We start from the raw sequence: 20332 nt of genomic DNA, 5'->3' as shown, positions 1-20332 counted from the left end.
GATTGTCTTCCCATGCTTTCTCATCAGTTAGATTACTTCAGGTCCTCGGGGCAAGACAAAAACAGAGTCAAACTGAAGCAATGATGTACTCCCTGAGCTCCAACATGAAACAAAACAGCAATGGGGAAGAAGCAATCACCCTTATCATCTTTAGTTCTTCTTTCCTTATTGTTGTGATTTTTAATTTGTGCATTTGAGGAGTTGTTACTTGTTGAAGCACTGACTCTTTGGGTGCTGTTTAGCACCTCTAAGGTGTAGCCTGAGATTTCCATCCCAGAAGTGTCTAATGTGCACATTCATTAAGTCAACTACTCTTTCAAATCTTAAACTATATGCAGCCATATTATTTCATCAATTCCAATGCCAGTGAAAGAGATGCCCTAAATTTGAGTATAAGCCCTCCATCAGGTTTCCAGGGGAAAAATTAATTTGAAGATTGAACTCCTTTTTCAAGTTCAAGTTCAAATGTGTTAAAATTCAAGTTGGGGGTTCAAGTTGAAAATCAAAACCTCATTCATTCACGCATTAGTTTAGCAAATACTGAAAAGTCTGGCTGGCCATTCTTGCAAATGTTGGTAAGAATAGATCCCTGCACCAATCCTAGCTGACTGGAGCTTATATTCTGAGGACAGTGTTACATTATTATTTGCAAAACACCATAGCCAAAGTTTTCATGTGCTGTTGCAGTCAGCCCTGTGATTCTGTGGATCTCTTCAGGATCCACAAGCTGAAGGTCAGTAGGGGCCTGGCTATCAAATTTTCAGCATCAGTTGTTAAAACATTAATATTATTCCTTTCTATTTCCACTCTTTGGTTATGAACTGGCATGGTCTAGGTATGGGTTGTGTCCCCCCCCCCCCCCAACTCCCAAAGTTTAATGTGCCTAGTAGCTTGGTTCCCAGCACAGCAATTTAGCAGGTAATGTAGTGGGGGATAATTGGGTCATTGGCATCTCCCTTAGAAAATATTCATGCAGTTCTTGAGAGACCCAGGTTGGTTCCTGTAAGAGGAGGAGGTTTTAAATAGCCTGCTTGGCCTCCAGCTCTCTCTGGTCTCTTGGTAAGTGATGTCACTGACCTATCTTAAATTTAGTGCCTCAGGTAAACGCCTCTTACACCTCACCCTTGTCCAGACAAGCAGCTCCTTTCCAAGAGGAATCAAGATGAATGCTAGGCCATTCTGAATGTGTGCAGCTAATTCTTCCTAAATTTACAAAATTCTTTCAGTACTTCTAGTTACAGGTAAAGGACAAGAACAGAGCAGTCGTGTTGCACAGTCCAACTTCCTCCAAGTGAAAGGGATGCACTGGAGGGGTACAGAACCAGCACTTCCATGCCTCTGCACATGTTGAAAGGCATACATTCAGGAGTCCAATGTAAAGCGTTTTTTGTAGAGTAAGGCAATATATGGTTGGATGGAGTCAGCTAGCTCTGACAGAATCAATTGGCGCTCTCGAGCGTGCTCTCTCTCTCTCTCTCTCTCTCTCTCTCTCTCTCTCTCTCTCTCTCTCTCAAGCTCTTTGCTATATCCTAGTTAGGGCATGTATCAAAACATCATCATCACTAGTCATCATACATTCTTAGCACCTTTCTCCCACTTCTGAATCAATCTATCCTCTCCCCCACCACCAAGAGATTCACTTGATTTATATGACTGAACTCCTAGATGGACAAGTTTGAGAAGAACACAAAACATAGTTTTACATTTGTACTTATTTTCTAAATTATTTAAAACATTACTTCAGCATTACTTCCATGGCATTCTATTTTATGGTCTGTTAAATCACCTCCTGTGCAAATGGCTTCACTGGAAATGATCATGCTTTTAGGAAATTGAGTTCCAGCACACTTGTGCTTTGTTGCTAAGTGTAAGGCATGCTTCGCTGATGCTCGAGGAGGCTGTCCAGTTCACTGAAAGACTTGAAGCCTGAGTTACATAGGGCAAAGCTATTATCTACCTTGCATGCTTTTTTTTAATTAAATACTATTGACAAGGTGGTGTACAGAGGGGGTACAGTTACATAATAAGGTAGTGAGTACATTTCTTGTCATATTTGTTACACCCTCCCTCAGTTTTCTTTCCCATCCCTAGTTCAGGTAAGCATATATACATTATTCAGTGTACCAAAATCATATACAGTAACCACATGGGGTATGCCAAAGGAAATTCACCTAGTACATTAAACGTAACGACAACAATAAAATCCTCCTATTTCCTTCTCTTGGAGTTCATTTTGCTTAGCCCTTGCATGGTTTTAATAGAAGGCAGAGACTTAGGAATACACTTTATTTTTTTTTTTGGCCAGTCCTGGGCCTTGGACTCAGGGCCTGAGCACTGTCCCTGGCTTCTTTCCGCTCAAGGTTAGCACTCTGCCACTTGAGCCACAGCACCGCTTCTGGCCGTTTTCTGTATATGTGGTGCTGGGGAATAGAACCTAGGGCCTCAGGTATCCGAGGCAGGCACTCTTGCCACTAGGCTATATCCCCAGCCCCAGGAATATACTTTTTAATAATACTGATTGTTTTTACTAAAATGGCTTTATTTTTAATTTAGAATGAGAGAAAATTTGTAGCTTAGATACTGTGGGGATAATGTCTTTTGTTGTTTAAAGGGAAGTTAAAAGATTGGATTATACTTAGCATTTTAAAGCCTAGATATCTGAATGACAGTTGTGATTTTTAAGTCTTAAACATTATTTCTTAGAAGGAAGATGTGATTTTGTAAATTGAAAGTGGTAATTTATAACTTTGTATTCACCTTTTAGAAGATTGTACCCCCCATGTTGATATGAATAGCAGCAAAATTGAGCTGTCTGATTATGAAGTAATAAGCGAGTGTTTATTTTTACTAGTGAATTCATCTCATCATTATGTTATAGAAAGTTTTGTTTTTATTTTTGTTTTTGTAGTCCTGGGGCTTGAACTCAGGGCCTGGGTACTGTCCCTGAGCTTTCTTTGCTCAAGGCTGGCACCCTTCCACTTAGCCATAGCACCATTTCTGGTTTTTGGTGTGATTAGCTGGAGATGAGTCTCAGGACTTTCCTACCAAGGTTGTCTTTGAACCATGAACCTCAGATCTCAGCCTCTTGAGTAGCTAGGATTACAGGCATGAACCACCAGCCCCCCGCAGAAAGTTTTGCCATCTAAGTTCATATGAAAAACTAGAGGCCTAGTTCAGGTGATTGAGTACAAATTGTAATGCCCTGAGTTCAAGTCCTAGTACTAGCACAAGTTCAAATGGTGGGACTGGACAACAGTGGATAAGAGGAAGATGTAGAAAACATCCAGTGAAGATGCTGAAGATGTATCTTTTACAGTGGGTGAAGTAAAACGCACTATTGATTTTATAACCTGATACCAACCTAATACCTGATTTGGCCAAGTCAGCCGTTTGTCTTCCAGAAGTTGTTTGCTCATTTGTACAGTGAGGAAGTTTGAGCTGGATCTGTGAAATTTCTTTGAACATTAATATGGCAGTGAGAATTAATGATCCAGCTTGTCAGGTGTATCTATTTGAGAACTAATGTTTTTTTTTTTGTTTGTTTGGAGAATAATCACTTTATAAAAACTACACTTTAGAATGTAACCTAAATTATTGTTTTATATATTTTTTCTTTCTTTTTTGAATTAAATACATTCCATTGTTATGTGACGTACAGAGGGTGACAATTACATAAGTCAGGTACTGAGTACATTTCTTTTTGAACAGTGTCACTCTTTACATGTTTTCCCAGTTCTTCCCTCCCATCTGTTACTTATTTTCCAGAGGCATCAAAATGATCAAAGTGTGTGCTAGTAGTTCATCAACCATTTCTTTTAGTGCCTCTTAAGCCACTTCCAGTCTTTTCTGTTTATGTGGTGCTGAGGAATTGAATCCAGGGCTTCATGCATGCTAAGCAAGCACTCTACTGCTAAGCCACATTCCCAGCTCCTATTTCAGCATGTCTTAAGAATATATTTTTGGTTGGGGATATGGCCTAGTGGCAAGAGTGCTTGCCTTTTATACAAGAAGCCCTGGGTTCAATTTCCCCAGCACCACATGTACAGAAAACAGCCAGAAGTGGCGCTGTGGCTCAAGTGGCAGAGTGCTAGCCTTGAGCAAAAAGAAGCCAGGGACAGTGCTCAGGCCCTGAGTCCAAGGCCCAGGACTGGCAAAAAAAAAAAAAAAAGGAACATATTTTTGTGTTTTTAAAAATAGCTTTATTTACTGTTTTGAAATTTCTTTGTGTGAATTTAAAAAATCACAAACCTTAATGTAATAAATGGTCAAGTGAAAGTTGAATGGTTGGACTCTATGGTCTCCCTCACAGGGAATAATTAGCACAGGTTTAGGCTAGTCATAGCAGAGGATCACAAGAGCCCAATAGCTATCTATGCCCTTATGAACACATAAGATGATGCTAAGTGAAATGAATTCCATGTTATGGAAATGACTGTTATATCACTGTTGTAATTACTTTCAACATGCCATGTGAAACCGTAGCTTCTATTATTGATGATCCTCTTGTATCCCCTTCCTGTGGTTGTACCTGCACTATCACTGTATCTTACCTGAGTACATTGGAAACTGTGTATACTGGTATTAGAACTAGAAAAGTGAAGGGGAATACCAAAATCGAGAGACATAGGATAAAAAGACAAATGACTACAAAAGCAATACTTGCAAAAACTGTTTGATGTAAACCAACTGAACAACTCATGGGGGGAGAGGGACAAGGGGAGGGGGGAGGGGGGAATGAGGGAGGAGGTAACAAACAGTACAAGAAATGTATCCAGTGCCTAAGGTATGGAACTTTAACCTCTCTGTACATCAGTTTGACAATAAAAAAAAAAGAAAGTTGAATGGTAGAGTTTATTTTCCTGATACTTAGTAAACCACTTATAAAGGTAAGACATTTACCCTTTAATGGAATTTTACAATTTTTAGAAAAGTTTTATACTATATTAATATGGAAAAATTCTTGTTAGTGTTGAGCAAAGTATATGCACCAAATGCAAACGTCAAATTATGTACTCATATTAGTACATAATTTCCTAAAAATGTTGACCTTTTAAAAGTAACAATTTGAAAAACCATAAAATATCCTTTGGCTCAATTTTTTAAAAATGTAACTTTATTGTTAAGGTGGTATATAGAGGGATTACCACTTAAATCAGGGAATGAGTGCATTTTCAATAATGCTTTTATTTTCAGGAAAATTTTCCAAATGAAATGATTTGATGTCACAGATTTCAAAGATACCTAATTTAGTGTAATTCTTAGAAAAACTAGAATTTAAATATCGAATGGCATGGGACTGGTGACATAATTTTTCCTATTGTATGTAACATTTAAAAAATAAGCCGGGCATTGGTGGCTTACACCTGTAATTCTAGCTGCTCAGAAGTCTGAGGATCTGATGATTGAGGTTCCTGGGCAGTCCAATTGGAGAGTTTCTCATCTCCAATTAACTGGCAAAAAGCTGGATTGGAGGTGTGACTGAAGCGTTAGAGCACTAACTAGCCTTGACTGCAAAAGGTAAATGAGTGTGCCAGGCCCTGAGTTCAAGCCCTAGTATGGGCAAACTCACACACACATAACTTGAAATGATGTGTCACATGAATTACTCAGCTTTTATCATAAAAAAAAATTTGTTACTCAGAAAGAGGCAACTTCAGTAATAAAAATTCCATGATCAGATCTTATGATCCTACTTACAAAGGTACCCATCTATGATTACACTAACAGTGCTTATCTCTTCAGCGCTCTTTGCTCATTTTGCTTATAGTGGACTCTCTTAAGTGAGCATCAGCCTGTCAGAATTCACACAGGTGTAATATATTTAGTGCTTTTGAGATGACATTCCCCACACACTTAAGTCTGAAAGCGAGTAAATGTATTTCTTGATTTAGCAAGAATGAATCTTATACCACAATATTTAAAAAAAATACTCATCTCTCGTAAGAGCTTTTATGGAAGTCCTTTCCAACAGACTTCCTTGAGTGATTTCCTTTTAAGTTAGAGTCATGGTGAAAATGATCATCTCTTCCATACTTTATATCAGTGTGTAAATGGAGCTTGTGTTTCAGGATTCAAAATGTCTCTTGAATGTGTGTAATATAATTATTTTATGGCTTCTGATGTAGTTCACCAATTGTTAAATGTTGCGGCTACTGAGGGTAAACATTACAGCCTTTCTTTACCCCACTAAAAACTGGCTTTTGGATGCCCAGCCAGAAATACACAAAGCACTGTTAGTGAAGATACTGATCCTTTTCCTCCCTCCACAGTTTCTATTCTTTTGGTTTTATTCAGGTCGCTGAAATTTGAATACATAGAAAAGATTGCAAGATGGAAAAATTTAGAAGTTTATAGGTCACTCAGTGTCATTTTTCTCCCTCATGGATATTTTATTCAGCCTATCACCATGACATGTGATTGACGGCGTATACCAGGAAGAAAATGCCAGTTCACATGAATTCGCATCTGTTCTGACTTGCAGTTCTACCCCGAACATTGATCCTTACTAAGCACTCAACTAAAATTTTGCTTTTCATCCTTACATTTAAAAACTTTATTTTTGAAAGTTTCCCTTTAAGTACGTGATTCAGGAGTTTTCATTATACTTATAGCATTGTGAAGCAATTAGCTTAATGTAATTTGAGAATATTTTTACTACCCTCAATCAAACATCATGCCCCAAGTAGCTACTCTCCATTCCTATCCCCTCTTCACCTTCTCAGCCAAAGAGAACTAGCTACTAATCTTACTTCTGTGTCTCTAGGTTTGCCTTTTCTGGACATTTCAGTACATACTATCACAATTATAGGCAGTCTTTGTAACTGACTTGTTTCAGGTAGTATACTACTTTCAATTTGTAAAACTATACCCATATTATACCATGAATCAATGTTGCCTTCTTTTCTATGGCCAAGAATATTCTATTTCATGGATCCATATTTTGTTTTCCAGTCTTACTAGTTGACGGACATAGATTGGTCTACTTTGGGCTGTTGTAAAAAATGGTTCTGTTAAAAAGCGCATGCATTTGTTCACAAGTTTTTGTGTGGACCATATGTTTCCATTTCTCTTAAGTGAAGTGGCTGAGTCATGTGATAGTTTAAGCTACTATAGTCTTAGGAGGCTTGAAAAAAATGTTCTCATAGTTCCCAAAGCTAGAAAGTCCAACATTGGGGTACTGTTAGGGTTTCCTGTCTTGTGAGAGCTATTTTCCTACCTTGTTTCCTAACAGGAAAGATTAAGAGAAGTGAGTTCTGGTGTCTCTTGGTGACACCAGGGATTTCATTTAGCCTTAATCATTTCCTTGAAGACTCTCTAATCTCATATGGGAGGAAGTTGGGCTTCAACACAAAGATTTGTGGGACTGTTGTTCAGAGGAACTCTCAAGAGACGAACACTTTAATTCTTAGGAGTTCACTTTGGACAGGAATGAAAACAAGGAAAGAGACATAGGAAGGAACAGTGGGGGAAAAATGCTTAAATCTTGGGTTTGTTGATGGGAGGTTAAATGGTTGAGTGTCATAACAGCTTCTGGTGCATCAAACATTTTAGGTTTTAAAGGAAATGTGGCTGACAAATTCTGAGTTTATTCAGTATGGTTGGATTTGGGGTTTTCCATGTTCCCACATAGGCTGCTAAGATTGACATGTTTACACACAGAAAAGGTGATCTTAAATTACACAGCTAGAAGTTGTTTATGCTGATACCTGCCTTTTTTCTCTAAATCCCTGCAACTTTGTTCTGATATTTGTATTTGTTGGCTACCAAGTTGAAATTCTTTGGCCTTGTTTTGCTATGACCAAGTGACAATGTTGGCTATTGTAAGGAATTGTTTATTTCAATATGGAACCTTAGGGGATGGAAGGGAGATCCACTTCAAGCTGTGTTAGTAGGTACAGTTATCTAGAGTAGTGAATCTTGTAAGTTCAAATTTATGAGTAGGTGACAAGTTGGTATTGAGACTGTCCTTTTTTTCCTGATGAAAATGAATAAAAACTTTTTTAAACTAAAAAAAAAAAAAAAAGAAAGAAATACTAGTTTCCTGAGTCTTCCTTCCTCTGTGGCTCATTTGCTGGGCCTACAAGGTCTGTCTTGTAACCACTTGTACACAGCAAGGACCCATCTCAGAATGAAATGGACATTTTTATTTCAAATTATGTTGGGACAACAGACCTAAGTTGGGGCTCTCTAGGGAAATTATAAAGAGTAGTTTCAATCAACAAGAAGGAAAAACTATTGTCAAACTTGGCTTCCTTCTCTGACAAGAATCTTGGGGAGTAGAAAGGAGTAGATCAGTTGTGAATTGGTCACAACTACTCTCTTCTTCCATTGCTATGTTCCCTTTAATAAAGTATCTTTGAAAAAGGAATAGTAGATTCACCAATGATATCCTAATTAGTTATTTTAGTAGTTATAGTTTGTGAAGTAAAATGGAATTAAATAAGGGTAACCAATTATTTTATTTCTTCCAGGGAACAACAAAGCATTTCAACTTCAAAGAATTTTAAGCTAAAATTTTTTCACTGTGCCAGAAAAGTTAGGGGCCCAATGTTCTCCTTCCCTCTCCTCTGAGAGGAAGAAAGAAAATGGCATAAATTTAAGTTAGTTTTCAGGATGAATGATGAGAATTCAGATGAGAAGACAGAAGATGAATCGCCCACTTTATTTATTGGGAAAAGGAATGGAAATATGTATGCATGCAACCAAAAACCACCTTATCCACAAAGCTGCTCATCTGGTCATGTGAGCTGGCATTCTGCAAATCTAGATGACATGGTGGTGGATTATGAAATGGATCCTGCTGTGGACAATGATGGAAGTGCTTTTTTAAATCATCAACGTGTTGAAGTACTCATTCACCAAAAGGATTCAAGTGACTTGACTAGTGAGCAAGCGATAGAAACATGTAAACATCCTACATGTCAGTCTTCTGCACTAGTCACTACAGAGAAGCCAGAACACCTGCAGAGTAATGGTCCCCAGGAAGCTGCTCTTGTTGATACTTCTCTGCCTTTTGTGTGGACACGCAATGATGATCTGAAGCGTGCTGACTATTCTGTTGCCTTGGAGCAAAATCAAACGTTCAGCATCGCAGTGGAAGATACACATTTCCCCGGTACAAGTCATCCTGTCATTGAAAAGGGGCAGCTTTTCCCTGACCTTAGGAGTCTACAACATACCAGCATGAGAAGCAGAAGTACATCTTTATCCTGCTCCACATGGCCATCAGCCCATTCTGTGGCAACGAATGCACAAGAAATTAATTGTAGTGAAGAGAGCTTTGAAAATCCTCAGGTCACATCATCAGAGGCCCCAAACACAACTTACACGGTGTTTTCTGATGTTGTGATGCAAGCCGATGTTCCAGATGTTGAAAATCAGGGTCAGTATTCTTCAGGAAAGGTCTCCAGTGAGCACACAGATAGGTTACAGCAAAGACTTGTTGCAGAAAAAGAGATACAAGCCCTAATAACAGTTTCTGATGGCGTGGCCATCCCCAATGGGTCTGTATTACAAGAGTTCTATTGTTTATCTAAAGATGAACCAAATAGTGAGACACATTCACAAGGCTCATATGGTCAAAAGGAAAGGGGTCAGAATCTAAGAGAAACAGTGTCCAATTGTCTTATTGACGATGAGTGTCCCTTACTAGTGCCAACTTTCGATAAAGGTAAAGCCCAAGTTCTGGACTTAGAGCAGAACGTTGTCGTAGCTGAAGATCCACAAATGACTCCCAATGCAAAGACTTTGGGAACTCCTGTACAACTGACACTAAGTAGCTCCCCAGGACAAAAGGAGATTTCTTCACTTGAAATGACATGGGATGGAAATGATACTTGCACAAAAACCAAACTGTGTATATCAATGCCAGTCTTGCAAACTCCAAATGCAAGCTTTGCTTTTTCTCCTGTTGAGGTGACGGAGGCCTGTAAAGAGGTGAAGAGTAATCAAGAACCTAAAAATGTGCCCAACTTGAAGGGAATGCCTGTGAACACAGCAAAGCCAAATCTAGGTAAATCGGCAGCTAAGACCAACAGCCTTAATGGTAGCAAAGTACGAAAAACTGAAATCATAAGTTACCCTACACCAAATTTCAAGAATGTCAAAGCAAAAGTTATATCTAGACCGGCATTGCCATCCAAAAGCCCTGCTCAATTGAAGGTGACAACAAAACCTCAACTGCCCAGTGCCTCATTGCCTTCCTCAGGATCTTCCTCCAAACAGTTGACGGTGTTGAGCAAAATACCCAGGCCTCTCCTTACCGCAGACAAAAAAGCAGAAATCCTAATTAACAAGACGCATAAACAGCAGTTTAATAAACTCATTACCAGCCAGACTGTGCATGTTACAACGCATTCTAAAAATGCCTCCCACCGTGTTCCAAGAACAACAACTGCCATGAAACCGAACCAGGAAGATGTTGGCCAAGCAGGTTCTTGTCATTCAGGGTGTGAGCCGAGCTCTGCCACTGCCTTCTTTCAGAAGATCAAAGGCATTCTCCCTGTTAAAATGAAAAATGCAGAATGTTTGGAAACAACCTATGTTACCAATGTCAATCGGATTAGCCCCGAAAAGGAGGGTGAAAATGACAATGGCACATCTATGGAAAAGCAGGAGCTGCAGAAGGAAACCATAAACTCAACTTTTGAATATGGTTCTCTGTTTTTGGTGAGTGTTTGTGTATGCTTCTGGTACTGGCTGAAAAACAAACGTATTTATTTGTTAATACCTAACAAAATATCCATTATCACTGAACTGAATGCGCAAACTTTTGTGTTCATTTAGTACCTATTAGAATGCTAAGTCACAATGTAACTTATTGGCCAAAAGTTCTAGCATTTGGTGTTGAGTATTGATGTTCTTGTAATAAGGTGATATTTTTACATTATTAGCTGAGCTTAAGTAACTGATATAAGTAGCTTCTATTTCTTTTCTTTGAAAAAAATTTTAAAGAATTGTTTTAAACTTTAAAATGTATTTGTCCATATATAAGAAGTGGTCAGGGAGTGCTTTCTGGTAAACATAGCAACATAAAAATAACTCCTGGTCTCTGGTTGAAGAAGTAGCTGTTGGAATTCGGGTCCTATCCTGCCAACAGTGTCTGGATTCTGCCTCTTACTAGCAAATAGGACCTTTGGCAAGTATTTTTTCCAGATCTAAATGGATATTAAAGTTTCCTATAGCCCTAATGTATTCATATTTTGTACATAGAATAAAGTCCTCCCTCCCCCATGCACAGTGAAAAAGCAGTATGATTCTCATAGCACCTGTCTAATATGTAAGGGAGTTAGTTTCATTTAAAGGGTAAAATAATTCACCTGCAGTTTAAAGATTACTTTTCTTTAAATTTTAGCAAGAGTATGAAGAAATTAGTTTGTCAAGTTTTAAACACATTTTCTGGCTGCTGTTGGAGTTGTGTACATGTTTTCAGCCCTGTTTTTGGCAGGGAGGAACATGTGTATTTTCAGACTCCCACAAGCTGTCCTTGGGTGCTTGTCCTTTCTCTGGGCCAGGAATGGAGTGGGGTGGAGGGGAGGAAGGTAGATGTGACACAGACAGCTTGTCCCTTGGCGGGCTCTGGTCTAATAAGAATGAAGCACCTGGTGCTAAAGGTTTGAGAAATTTTTCAATGAGCATGGGGGCCAGGCAGGACACTGTCAGGTTCTTTGGGAGATGAGAGAACCTGAAGGTATTTTTGAGCTGGACAAGTTTAAGACATGTTTTGATTTTAACACCAACTCTGTTGGGAAGAGTCAAACCTCAGGAGATTTCTAAACTAATGGAATTGTGTTTTGCTTCAAGACTTCTTTTCAAGTTATTTTGTTGTCAAACTGAGGAAACTCATTTTATATCAGTTATAACTTAAATTACAATAGCCTCTTGTTTCTATTTAATGACCCTAGTTTAGTGTATATAGATACACATAGAAATGATAGTGATTCCTTGATTTATAGGAAACTTAAGGGTACCAATGCCTAACTGCCCAAAACACAACACCCAACTCAATTTCTTTAAAGAACATTGGTTTTGAATGTAAGTTGGTTGTAAAAATTTGAAATTAGAGCTCATGTGCATTCAATCTTAGCCTTAGGTTTGCCAGGCACAGAATGAAACCCCATTTGTCAGGCTCTTGATGCAGTGCTGAAGGAAGGTAATAGAATCATAAATGGAGATCCAGCACAGATAACTTGGAGAAGCCGCACACTGCACCTTAGGAATTTTTCCAGTTAGAATTCATAATGAGCTATTTTGTAATCCTGAAGAACGAACTCTTAGCACTGGCACTTTTATTTATCATCTGGTATAAAGAACTCACCGTTTTCTATGATCATGTGGTAAGCGATTCACACCTTTCCACTTTCTCTTGTCAGGAAGGTGGGAAGGAGTCAAGTGAGGCCTTCATAGCCATAGTGTGTTGAGCTCAATGGGTGATGCTCACTGCATGATTTCCTCACAGCACTGCATTTACCACATGATTGATCATAGAAAAAGAAAACTCATAGTCCCTGACTCAACTGTGTTTGCTATACACATTGGGATTTCAAAATATTCTGGAATTGGGACTCCAAAAGGTATAATCATTGATTTGCTACACGATTTACTTTCATGAGTTGGTGAGAAGCTTGGTTGACTTTTTAATTTATTTTATTTTTTATATGATTTATTTGATTGTTGGCAGTCCTGGATGTGAACTCAGGTATTTGTCTACCACTGGAGCCACATCCCCAGACTTTTTTAGCATTTATTATTCACATAAAGCCTCACTTTTTTGCCTCAGCTAGCCTCAGACCTCAGTCCTCTTATCTCTGCCTTCTGCCTGCCTGAGATTACAAGTGTGAACTACTATGCTCACCTGTTTTTGTATTTATTTTTGTTTTGTTTTTAGATGAGGACTCTACAACTTTTTTGCCTAGGCTAGCCTGTCTAACTACAGTCCTCCCATTCTGCCTCCCACATAGCTGGGATAACAGGCATGTATTAGCATGCAAGGCCTTGGTTTTACTGTTTAAAAGAAAGTTATCAGCTTTAAGGTAGAGACAGAATATACTTGTGAGCTTGTATGCAATCCAGCACTATTTTTGGCCAGGTCTGTGCTCTAGTGACAAAACATGACTTGCTAGTCTCTTGGGGTGTCAGTGCATTATAGTGTTGAGTTTACCGCATGTATGAATTCAATATCCACCATCAAATATGTCTTTCTATACTGTTACTAGAAACAAAAAATTCTTGTGATTGATTCAACAAAGAAGGGTCTTGGCAGGGACTATACAACACTGAGGTTATGATCATGGACTGGGAGTAATTTCAAATTGTGTTCAATCATTCACAGACAAAGTGACCTCCGAGGACACTTAGGCTACTCTTCACACGAAAGGAGAATATGAATTACAGCAAAGAGTGGAAAGAGTGACTTTGAAACAACCCTGGGCCCCAGGCCCTATTTCCTCTCTGAAAAATGGGATCATTTGTTGGGAGCCTACCAGGTGCCATCCTGTACATGGCAATGGATGGATGTTAGGATGTAAAGACATAATCCCTGCCCAAATAGTATGCCTCAGGCAGTGAGGAGTATCAGAAGGTGAGGCAGGAGGGTGTGTTAAAGAATGAGTTGGGAATGGGAAGAGATTGATGGCTGTGTTTTAAGATAAGGGAAATGGGTGGTAGCAGTGAGGAGAATTATGGAGGAAGGGCAGTGAGGAAAATGACGCAGTCACCTATAGGACTGTAGTGTAAGTGGGGAAGGGTTGCTATATATAAAGATGAAGAAATAAGAGAAGACTCTGATTTGGGGACTGCAGATAAGAAGATAAGAGCTAGAGATTCAGAGTTATGAACTGTAAGAAATAATCTTCAAAGACAATAGCAAGGGCTGCTATATCCCAGAGGATCTGATGTACCTTTAAAAGAGCAGACAGCAGAGAAAAGCCATCCCATACGATGTGAATTTTAGTTAGTTTGGCAGGGCAGTGGAAGATGAATTGGAAGCTGGTAAGTGCAGGAAGCTCCTGAGGGCAAGATTTCAGTTAATCCTACTGAGAAAAACTGCTAGATGTGAACTAAGGCAGATGGGAAAGAGGGGTCTTAGAAATAAGAAAGGAAGCAGCCCAAAGTAGCTTTTATGTTGAGATGAGTGCGTGGGTATGTTGTGAATATGGGATGAGTAAAAGTAAGTTTAATTTTCATGTTGTTCTTATGTAAACTGGGGTATAATAAAAAGCCAATCTCATAGGAATATTTTGAGTTGATATGTTTAGATTTGAAATGATTTAGATATTGGACAGTGTAAGGGCTCTGTTAGTAAACACAAACAGTAACTGGATGGCTGTCTTCCTTATAAGTAGAAGCACCTGAATTATCTTGCTGGGGAGCTGCAGACAAAAGTTAAATTCAAGGCTATCTCAGGCAAGAGCCACCTTAGGCAGACAGATTTTATATGCAGCACCAGTTGTGTAGATTGTGGATGAAATAGAGATGAGATCAGTTAGGGAGAGTTTATAGTAAGGAAGAGAAGAAGACCAGGTTTAGGCCCCAGTGAAGATTGGTACTTAAAAGAACAGAAGAAGCTGGGTACTGATGGTTCATGCTTATAATCCTAGCTACTCAGGAGGCTGAGACCTGAGGAACTAGGTTCAAAGCCAGCCGGGACAGACAAATTAGAAAGACTGCTGTCTGCAATTAACCAGCAAAAGGATGGAAGTATAAATGTGGCTCCAGTGGTAGAATGCCAGCCTTGGGTGAAAAAGCCAAGAAAGAGCACAAGACCAAGTTCAAGCACAGTACTGGCACAGAAAAATAATCTATGAGAGTAGAACTTAGTGAAAGGAAAATCAGAGATCTGTGAGGGAAAATCAAAGATACCAGAGCTCTGCCCTCCTTTCCACTATGGACTGAACACTACGATATTGGTTTGAATTCAGTTTGTTGGCATTCGTGATCTGGAGAATAATTCCCATGATGGGTCCAAAAGCAGATGATGATGAGTGGAAGACATAGTTGTGAAGTTTTAGTTGCTTAGTAAAATGAGCTTAGTAAAAGTTACATAGTAAAAATGTTACTTAAAACACTTACCTTGCATAGCCATGAAGGCAAACTTTCTCTCACTTAGCTCACATTTCAAGGAAATGGTCTGTAGAAGGTGTAATCTAGACTGAGATTCTGACTATTCTTTTCCATAGGATTCTGCTCCCCAAACCACCACCACATCAGGTAGGAATCTGTCCAAGCCCGACGCCTGCAGTTTGAGGAAAATACTGGGCACGAAAACAAAAGTGGGGCCTACTGTTTCCTGTTTGAGGTGGAAGAACGACAGCAAAAACCTCAGTTCTGATCGAGCCTTATCTCCCCAGAGGATCAGGCGGGTGTCCAGCTCTGGTAAGAATAAAATAATTTGACTCTGCTTCAGGCAGTTTATGAGCCATGTGAGTGCAAAATTAGGCTTGTCAGAGCAAGATGGTGTGGTTATAATACTTGACACATTCTTTTACTAAATAGTGTTGCCCCTTTTGTGACAGCATCTCACTCAGAGGTAGGAAAAAGAGACAACACAGCCCTTTATCTTTGAGCAGTACAAAACCTACTGTGGGAGAAATTCATGTTCATAAGCCACTTACAAACTATTCAGATAGATGCAGGCATGACGTACAGTTGGGTAGCTGGTTGTACATAATTTCTTTAAAAATTCAGCCATAAGTTATTTTTGGTCAGTCATGGGATGGAACTCAGGGCTTGGGCACTGTCCCTGGGCTTTTTTGCTGAAGGCTAGTGTTCTACCACTCTGAGCTGGAACTCCACTTCTGGTTTTCTGGTGGTTAACTGAAGAGTCTTGTGGACTTTCATGCCCGGGTTGGGTTGGCTCTGAACCACAATTCTCAGTTCTCAGCCTCCTGAGTAGCTAGGATTACAGGTGTGAGCTCCGAGCCACTAATGCCTGGCATAAACATCAATTGTTTTATTAGACTTTATTTTCATTTCTTTATTGTCAAGGTTATGTACAGAGGGGTTACAGCTTCATACATAAGGCAGTGAGTACATTTCTTTTACGTTTGAAAATGATTAAATGTTCAACAGTGCTTTGAATTTTACCAAAATGCGTACATTTACAGGGATGTGAGGGTAACTTTTTTCTAATAGGAACTTTTATTTATGTTGGCTTCTGTTTTAGAAGTAGTTTCAAAATCATGTTAGTCTGGATGAAATTTGTGTAGCTAAGGGTCTTACTATGTTTGGCAGATGTACGGAGTTTTTGTGTGCTATGAATCAGAGCAGGAAATGAGAAAGTCTGCCCGATTTCATAGAGACTTAAGGTGAAAAAAAAAAAAAAAACTAGCCAGGTGCTGGTGACTCATGCCTGTGATCCTAGCTGCTCAGGAGGCTGAGGTCTGAGGATCACTGTTCAAAGCCAGCCTGGGGAAGAAAGTCCATGAAACTTTTATCTCCAACTAACCACCAGAAAACTGGAAGTGGAGCAATAGCTCAAGGCGGTAGAGCACTAGCCTTGAGCAAAAGAGCTCAGGGAGAATGCCCAGGACCTTAATTCAAGCCCCTTGACTGACCGAAAAAAGCAAACATGAAAATCTTGCTGTCCATGCCACTTGACCAAGTCTAGACTGCAGAAAACATCCCTTTTTTTCCTTATTTATTGTCAAAGTGATGTACAGAGAGGATACAGTTTCATATGTTAGGCTTTGGATGCATTTCTTCTACTGTTTGTTACCTCCTCCCTCATTTCCCTGCCCCCACCGCATCCCTTTTTTTTTTTTTTCAGGTGCATCCTTGAGCAAATCAAAAGCATGGTAGATATATTTAGATGTTCCCTTGTAATAAAAGTAATGACTACTTTTGATTGGTCTTAAAAGATCTACCTCTAAAGATATGTGTCTGTACATGTAAGAATGTTTTATAGAATCAAAACCAAATCAATCCTAGTGGATCTCTTTATCTCACTACAATTTGGAATTCATAAGTTTTGTTTTTCAATACATGATGGTGCTAGTAAGAGAATCTAATGTGCAGAAGTGTATTGAGTTGTTTGTTTAGGCCAGGCATGTGGTGTCTCATGCCTATATTCTTAAACTGCTCAGGAGGCTGAGCTCTGAGGATGAAGATTTGAAGCCAGCCAGGGCAGAAAAATCCCACAGACTTTTATTTCTAATTAACCAGCAAGAAGCTGGAAGTAGAGATGTGGCTCAAGGGTTATAGTGCCACCCTTGAGTAAAAAAGCTAAGGGACAGTGCCTAGGCCCTGAACTCAAGCCCCAGTATGGGCATGAGAAAAAGAAAAGAAAATTTTTCTGTTTAGATTTATGACTAGGTTCATGTGGTTTAGAGGAGTGGATCCAGGAAGAGATGTGCGTAGAAGAAGGATTTGTAGCATCCTTACCATCTCTAGAGGCTGAGGGGAAAGAGGAACTCATCATCTTGAAGTGTTCATCATTTGAGCGAAAAACAGAAGAGAAGCTGAAAGGCATGGTGGGAGAAGCAGCGATTCCTGTTTTGGATGCAGCTGTAGCTGGGAGTCAGAGCCTAAGTAAGGTCAAAGCCATGGTCTTCACTGTTGTTGCTTGATAGGGCTTTTGCTGTTTGCCAAGGGAGAGACTCCTTCCTACTTTGATCTTAGGAGTACCGATGACCTTTGGGCTGTGGTACCCTGGCCTGTCTGTGTTTTAGTATCACTCTGGTACCAGCACTGCCTGTGCAAGTCATTTCCCTTTCTGGCATCAGCCTTCACATCTATCCAGTGAAAGGCTCTGGGGATCAAATCCCTCTTACCTTTTGTAATCTTCCAGGTGCAACTTGGAGCTCTCTTAATTTTATGAGTAATAGCCACGTTATTAATTAGCTTGATATTCAGGTTTTTTCTTTTTATGCCAGTCCTGGGCTTGAACTCAGGGCTTGGGCACTGTCCTTGATCTTCTTTCCTTCACGGCTAATGCTTTACCACGTGAGCCACAGTGCCACTTACAGCCTTTGTAGTAGATCATTGGAGATGAGAATCCCATGGTCTTTCCTGGCCTGGCTGGCTTTGAACATGATCAGATCTCAGCTTCCTGAGTAGCTAGGATTCCAGGTGTGTGCCACTGGCACCTTGTTTCAGGGTATATTTTAAAAGCTATAATGCTTTCATGGAATTGATCAAACTGTGGAGCAGTTTAGGTCCTTTTGCCATGTCTACATAATATTGTATTTAACAAAAGAAAAGTAGACCTGTTTAATCTTCATAAGACAGAGAAAGTTATTGAGCTTTTATTGTTGTGTCAATGAGTTTGGTAATTTTGCCTTTGAATTTTCCATTCAAAAGTTTTACCTGATGCTTTTCTACATATGCATGGAAGAAAATTTAATGTAAGCAGGAGCATGATAGATTTGAAGTTGAGTTTTATATGTGAAGAGTTAAAAGGCTTCTTTTCTATGAACTGAATTAATATGTGGAAGCCCTAACTTCTGATGTGACTCTACTTGGAGCCTGTGAGAAAGTGACAAAGGTTAAATGAAGTCATCAAGGTGGCACTTTAATCAGATAGGACTGGCGCCCTTAAAGAAGAAGACAAGACCTCAGAGCTTACTCTCTACCAATGGATGAGGCACAGCAAACTAGTGGCTATCTTGAGGCCAGGAAGAATGCTCTCTTAGGAACCAAAATCAATTGGGAACTTGGTCTTGGAATTCTCAGCTGCCAGAGTTATGAGAAAATAAATTTCTGTGATTTAAACCACTCAGTTTGTGGTATTTGTTCTGGCAGCCTGAGCTAAGACAGGAGACTAACTTGGTTATGCTGTATTATGTTTAAAAAATGAATAGCAACTAGAGCTTGATTGGATGTTCACAATAAGTTGAGAGGTGTTTGGATAGGAAATGTAATCGCTACAGAGTTAAAAGTAGAACAGCAAACTCAAGGGGTGAAAACAATGTCCCTTCACATCCCTGAGAGCTGTTTGCCATTTACTGTACAATGAAGTGTTTGTGTATTCAAAAATTGAAAGCAAATGGATATCTACCGTTCTCATACAAAGTTACTCTGCTGAAAGGTAAGCAGAGGAATTCTTAGCTGTTGTAGAGCTTTCAATAAATCCTTTCAGAAAATGAACTACAATAACAGACCCAAAGTTGAGATAGCCATTTTAAGCCTTAAAATGAAAGCTAAAATTAAATCGAATAGCACTCTTTCATTTTACTTGTCACAATATAGAAATCAATACAAAAGCAGGTTATAAGAGATTATAACAAGCCAAATCCACAACACTTTTGCTTTTTTGAGAGAGAGAGAGAGAGAGAGAGAGAGAGAGAGAGAGAGAGAGAGAGAGAGAGAGAGAGAGAGAGAGAGAGAGAGGGTGTGTGGGTGTGAATCTACTCAAGATGAGATATAATGGGAATTAACTCCTAATCACTATAATGCCAATGATAACAGCTTATACTATAAGATGTATGCCAACTTCCAAGCACTGCCTTAATCACTACATGTCTGAATTCATGTACTCCTCACAAATTTTCTGAAGCTTATTGCCATATTATAGATGAGAGACCTGTCCCAGAGAAGTTATATGGGTTGTCTGAAGTTATGAGTGGCAAAAGGGGGCAGACCAGACTCTGGAGTCTAAGCTCTTAGCTCTCACACTATTAAGTCTACAACAGAAGTACTATAAGATTTGTAATTTTGAACAGTTTAAAAATTCTTGGTCTCCACTGAATGTTTTAGAAATGGTGGCACTTTCCAGGCCCTTGGCTTAAAGCTCTGTCAGTTTACACGATGTAATGGTTTTCCATTACATAAATTATTGCTCTGTTGGTGAGCATGTCTGTCAGTGAGGGGTGGGTCCCACAATGATTTAATTCTGGCGTTCTTCAGAGACTTGTCACTCACTCTCTTTCAGAGGCAAGGCCCGTTCTTAGATGCTAAATGCCTGTGTTCTCAGTGCAGCCATTCAGTTGTCCTGTCTGGGCTGCCCCAGCAAGGTAGGCTTTCAGAAGCAGATGTACGCCCTCCTTCCTGGTAGTCCTTCTTCCTCCCTGGGGAGGGTGGCTCTTGTGCTCTCATGCCATACCCACAAAGCCACAAAGGGATGAATAAGTGTGGAAAAGGCCCTGAGCTGAAGAAAGGCCCCAGGAAAGAGATGTTTGAGTTTCTTCTAGACTTACAGAAATCACATTTCCAAAGGATAAGCTCTTGTTTTAATTCAACTTATTGTGGATTAATAAAGTTACTTCCAGGCAGCAGTATATCTTAAACTTGTAATGATGTGACTATTTTCAGTTTATGCAGTTTATGCAAACGTTACTCTTTTTCAATTATTTAGTGTTCAAAGGAATTTAAAGTCCTTCCCCCCCACCCCCAAATT

At 39.5% G+C, this 20332-nt stretch overlaps 1 protein-coding gene across 6 annotated transcripts in view; it reads left to right on the top strand.

Moving 5' to 3' along the window:
• Mtus1 (microtubule associated scaffold protein 1) overlaps positions 1–20332 on the top strand; it is a 157649-nt gene that overhangs the window by 48840 nt on the left and 88477 nt on the right. For all 6 annotated transcript variants that reach the window (XM_048330560.1, XM_048330559.1, XM_048330564.1 and 3 more), the window contains 2 exons: positions 8472–10668; positions 15177–15372. In XM_048330560.1, the coding sequence (XP_048186517.1) occupies positions 8614–10668; positions 15177–15372 (2251 nt within the window). In that variant the 5' untranslated portion in view covers positions 8472–8613. The remainder of the gene's footprint in view (positions 1–8471; positions 10669–15176; positions 15373–20332) is intronic.

The sequence above is a fragment of the Perognathus longimembris genome, chromosome 21 (assembly GCF_023159225.1).
Source record: "Perognathus longimembris pacificus isolate PPM17 chromosome 21, ASM2315922v1, whole genome shotgun sequence".
Lineage (NCBI taxonomy): Eukaryota > Metazoa > Chordata > Mammalia > Rodentia > Heteromyidae > Perognathus > Perognathus longimembris.
This window is presented reverse-complemented; position numbering and strand designations above follow the sequence as displayed.